Source organism: Miscanthus floridulus, chromosome 17 (genome assembly GCF_019320115.1).
Source record: "Miscanthus floridulus cultivar M001 chromosome 17, ASM1932011v1, whole genome shotgun sequence".
Classification (NCBI taxonomy): domain Eukaryota; kingdom Viridiplantae; phylum Streptophyta; class Magnoliopsida; order Poales; family Poaceae; genus Miscanthus; species Miscanthus floridulus.
In genome coordinates this window covers 28,463,549-28,467,201 of record NC_089596.1, presented here as the reverse complement: position 1 = coordinate 28,467,201, position 3,653 = coordinate 28,463,549, and the positions used below count along the sequence as shown (strand labels likewise).

The 3,653-nt window shown below is 51.3% G+C and overlaps 1 protein-coding gene across 1 annotated transcript; it reads right to left on the bottom strand.

Annotated features, from left to right (window-relative positions):
- Positions 1-539: 539 nt before the first annotated feature.
- Positions 540-2,630, bottom strand: LOC136515475 (autophagy-related protein 18d-like). Its single transcript, XM_066509052.1, has 4 exons — positions 1,917-2,630; positions 1,587-1,815; positions 776-902; positions 540-648 (listed from the first exon to the last, which is right to left on the bottom strand). Exons 1-4 carry the CDS (start codon positions 2,628-2,630, stop codon positions 540-542), a joined length of 1,179 nt encoding a protein of 392 aa, XP_066365149.1.
- Positions 2,631-3,653: the final 1,023 nt, after the last annotated feature.

Genomic DNA, 3,653 nt, shown 5'->3' with positions numbered 1-3,653 from the left:
TGGCAGCTAGACTCACTTCTCTAGTACACGGTCAGGGGACTCTTTCTGGCTGTGCCTTCTTTTGCCTAGCCGTGTATATATGCGCGGCCACACATGACAATTTACAAGGCTGTTTGGTTTCTGGCTGCTGCCAGCCATGCAGATCGTGGTGCCGTCACAAAAGTGTAGCGGAGAAAAAGGCCACCCCAAGTGTTTTGTATATTTTTATAGAAGTCGACTATATATGAGATTGTGTGGCTGCCTCAGTTTATTTGGAAACCAAACAACATCCAATGTACCTGTGGCACAGCCACATGTAAAGTGTGGTAAAGTACGGCCAGGAACCAAACACCCCCTACCTCTTTGAAGATGTCCTATAAATATTATATACCGTACTCCTCTCTTCTATATAAACATGGTCAAACTTAGAGTGGTTTGACATGGGATAAACTCAAATACATTATACAGTGATGAGTAGAATATACGCATGCATCCGTGGAACCGAGTGAAAAACTTTCTTTGCACAAAAAGTCCAGACATCATGAAGCTCATGTTGTTAATTAAACTCTGGCCCTAAATGGAGGGGAGTCCTTATCCTTGAGAAACCGAAAATATTCCTTTCGCACCATCTCCTTGCCATTTACAGGGTCAAAGCTGCATCTATAGAAACTGAAAAATGCCAAAAATAAAGCGTAAGTATGTATGCAAGTGCAAGAAGGATCTAAATCAAACAATTATTCTTAGATAATTTTGTTACATTCTTTGTTCTCTATATAAATTATAAGTTTGTCCGTACCTGCCATCCATCCCGATAATCATCACAGTGTTTTGTTGTTCTCCAAATGCTGTAACGTAGGTTGTTGTTTCTGGTAAACGGAACTGAGCGAATGACCATTCTGAACTGAAGTAATCCGGCAGAATCACTGGAGAACACAGATAGTGTGTATAATAATCAGAAGAAATTCAAGGTACTAAGGGCCTGTTTGTTTCCGCGTCTGCGGCGCGTTTGAGCGGCAAACGCGAAAACAGCCCGCCAAACGCTCCGCGTCCGACGCGCGTTGGCCGGCCGCCCGCGACACGAAACGCGAAAAGTTGAACTGGACGGTGGGAAATCGCGAACGCGGCCCCGGAGCTGCGTTCGCTCAACGCGGCCGCGCGTTACCCACTCCCGGAAACAAACAGGCCCTAATACGGAACAAAGTAAAACATTATCGCCCCTGTGATAGTCTGATAGAGTGAGGCTGTGACAGCATAGTTCCATAGCTGGATCTAGTAACTACTCCCTTCATTCCAAATTGTAAGTTGTTCTAGCTTTTCTAGCTAGGTGCATGGTTAGAACGACTTACAATTTAAAACGGGTGGAATACTAATAGCAAAACTAACTCTAGTAGTAACTCGCATGTATATATACTAAATTAATGATTCTCTTTCGATAATTGTAACGACCCACACCAACTGACTTTACAAGAACAAAACTAAACCAACAAGAACTACATGATTACATAAATAACGTCATATAATGCATGGATCTGAAAGAGCAAGCAAACCCACCATCACGAGGAGAAAAACAGGGAAAAAGGTGGGAAAAGATGTTTTTCTTAGGTTACCTTTCATGAAAGACAAGGATGATCTTGCATTGGATGCAGTTTTTGTTTGCACGATAGAACTTGCTGCTTGATCAGCAGATTGCTTGTGACCAGCTGCATCTTTCGCCTCAACTCTAACTCTCAAGCTGAAAACATGCAGGGTTCCTTTGTCGCTGCACACCGCCAGCCACTGCAGGTTTGGTGACAGCGCAATGCTATGTATCTCAGCTGGGTCAAGCCCTCTACGCACCTGCAGATTCAGAAGAACATCACATCATTGCTTAATTGTTAAAATTTTGTTAAGCGTTACATCTAAATTTATCGTTTGCAATTAAATATAGTTAATCTCACCTGCTGCAAACAAGTCCCATCCATGGTGCTGAACACCCTGACGAGGGTGCCCTTGACGCTGGCGGTGGCGAGCACGGCGCCGTCGACGGTCATGGCCATGCACGCGACGTGCGAGCTATGCGCCACGATGAACCTCGTCTCGGGATTCTTCCCGAGCCGGTCGACGCGGACCTGCCCTCGCGCCGTGCCGAGGCAGGCCAGCACGTCCACGTCCACGTGGCAGGAGAGGCAGCAGAGCCCCTGGGGGTTGAGCGCCGTGGCGATCCTCCAGAGCGGCCGCGCCGAGGCGCGCAGGCCGTAGACCCTGACCACGCGGTCGAGGACGACGACGAGGTAGTCCTTGGACACCCGGACAGCGCGGACGACGTCGGACTGGAACTCGAGGATGTCGGAGATGCTCCGGTTCTCCCGGTCGTCCCAGACCACGACCCTGCTCCTTCCGCTGCCGCCTTCGCCCCCCGCGGCGGCGACGAGCGCGAAGATCTCGCTGCGGAACAGCATCTCCACGCCCACCATGGCGTACCCGTCGCCGGCGCCGTGCGGCAGCCCGCGGCGTAGCTTCTCGTGGAACGGGCTGCTGCAGTCGAAGACGCGGAAGTCGGCGGTCGTCACCACCCCGAAGTGGGTACTGTCCTGGTTCCAGGACACCGATACTAGCTGGACGCCGCCGTCGTCGGCCTCGGCATTGGCGCCGCCTGCTACGGCGCGGCCCATCGATGGATGTCGGTTAGTAGCTGCCGGCCGCGACGAGAAACAGAAAGTTTTTCTACCAACAGCTGGTGGCCTGGTGATGGTGGATGGCAAGGCCGACGCCGCCGTTGCGCCGCGACAAAACGCGATCCAGGCCAGGCGACGACGAGGTGTCCGACGGGAAGGCGTGATATCATCGCTGGAGACCGCGCCGCGGGCCTTATAGTATAGGGCTATATTATACATATATATACTGTATGGATATCGGGCTGTGACTCTTTGGGCTTTTTTGGGAAACTGTTCTTTGGGCTCTGACTCCGAAGTCCGAACCAAACTTCACATGATTTTTTCTCTTGCGTTACCATACCATCGATATCGATTCGGTAATGCTCCGGAGGGGGCGTCCGTCCGGACGCCGTTTTCCGAGCCAGTGCGTATCGGCCCAAGCCTGCTTACTCTATGTGTCTCCCCATCTCTTCTCTCAAAATTTGCTCAAAAAAAAATCTCTTCTCTCAAAAATATTTCCCCATTGCTCTCGCCCATCGTGTGTTTTTTTGTGTCGTGCGCTCGCTGCTGCCATCTTCTCCGCCACGCACCCCGTCTCGCGCCGCGCGGCTCCCCCTTCCAGCGCCGCGCTCCATCGCGCGCCGCACCCCCTCCATCGCCACGCCGCGCTCCATCCCCTGCCGCGACTACTCCAGCTCGCTGCACGCTGCGCACCGTGCCCCGTCCCCGCGCGCGCCGAGGTGCTGGCGATGCCACCGTTCCCCACCAGAAGGTCTGGGCCATTGTCGACGCCATGGCCGCCGTGATGCGCGACCTCAACAAGGAGATGTGCAATGGAAGTGCACGTTACAACCGTATGTTTCAAGTGTTTCAGACGTTTCAGAGATATATTGCAATTGTTTAATTTGGATGTTACAAAAGTAGATCGGGGATGTTGCACATGTTGCAAGTGTTTCAGAAGTATGTTGCAAGTGTTTCAGAGGTTTGTTCAAAATGTTTCATCTGTTCCAGATGTATGTTGCAAGCGTTCTGATCTAGATG

Bases quoted from the DNA above. Each gene is read 5' to 3' on its own strand.
- LOC136515475 (XM_066509052.1), bottom strand. From the start codon at position 2,630: ATGGGCCGCGCCGTAGCAGGCGGCGCCAATGCCGAGGCCGACGACGGC. The intron at 1,816-1,916 runs GTGAGATTAACT...CTGAATCTGCAG, and splicing joins ATGGGACTTGTTTGCAGCAG to GTGCGTAGAGGGCTTGACCC. The intron at 903-1,586 runs GTAACCTAAGAA...TGTGTTCTCCAG, and splicing joins ATCCTTGTCTTTCATGAAAG to TGATTCTGCCGGATTACTTC.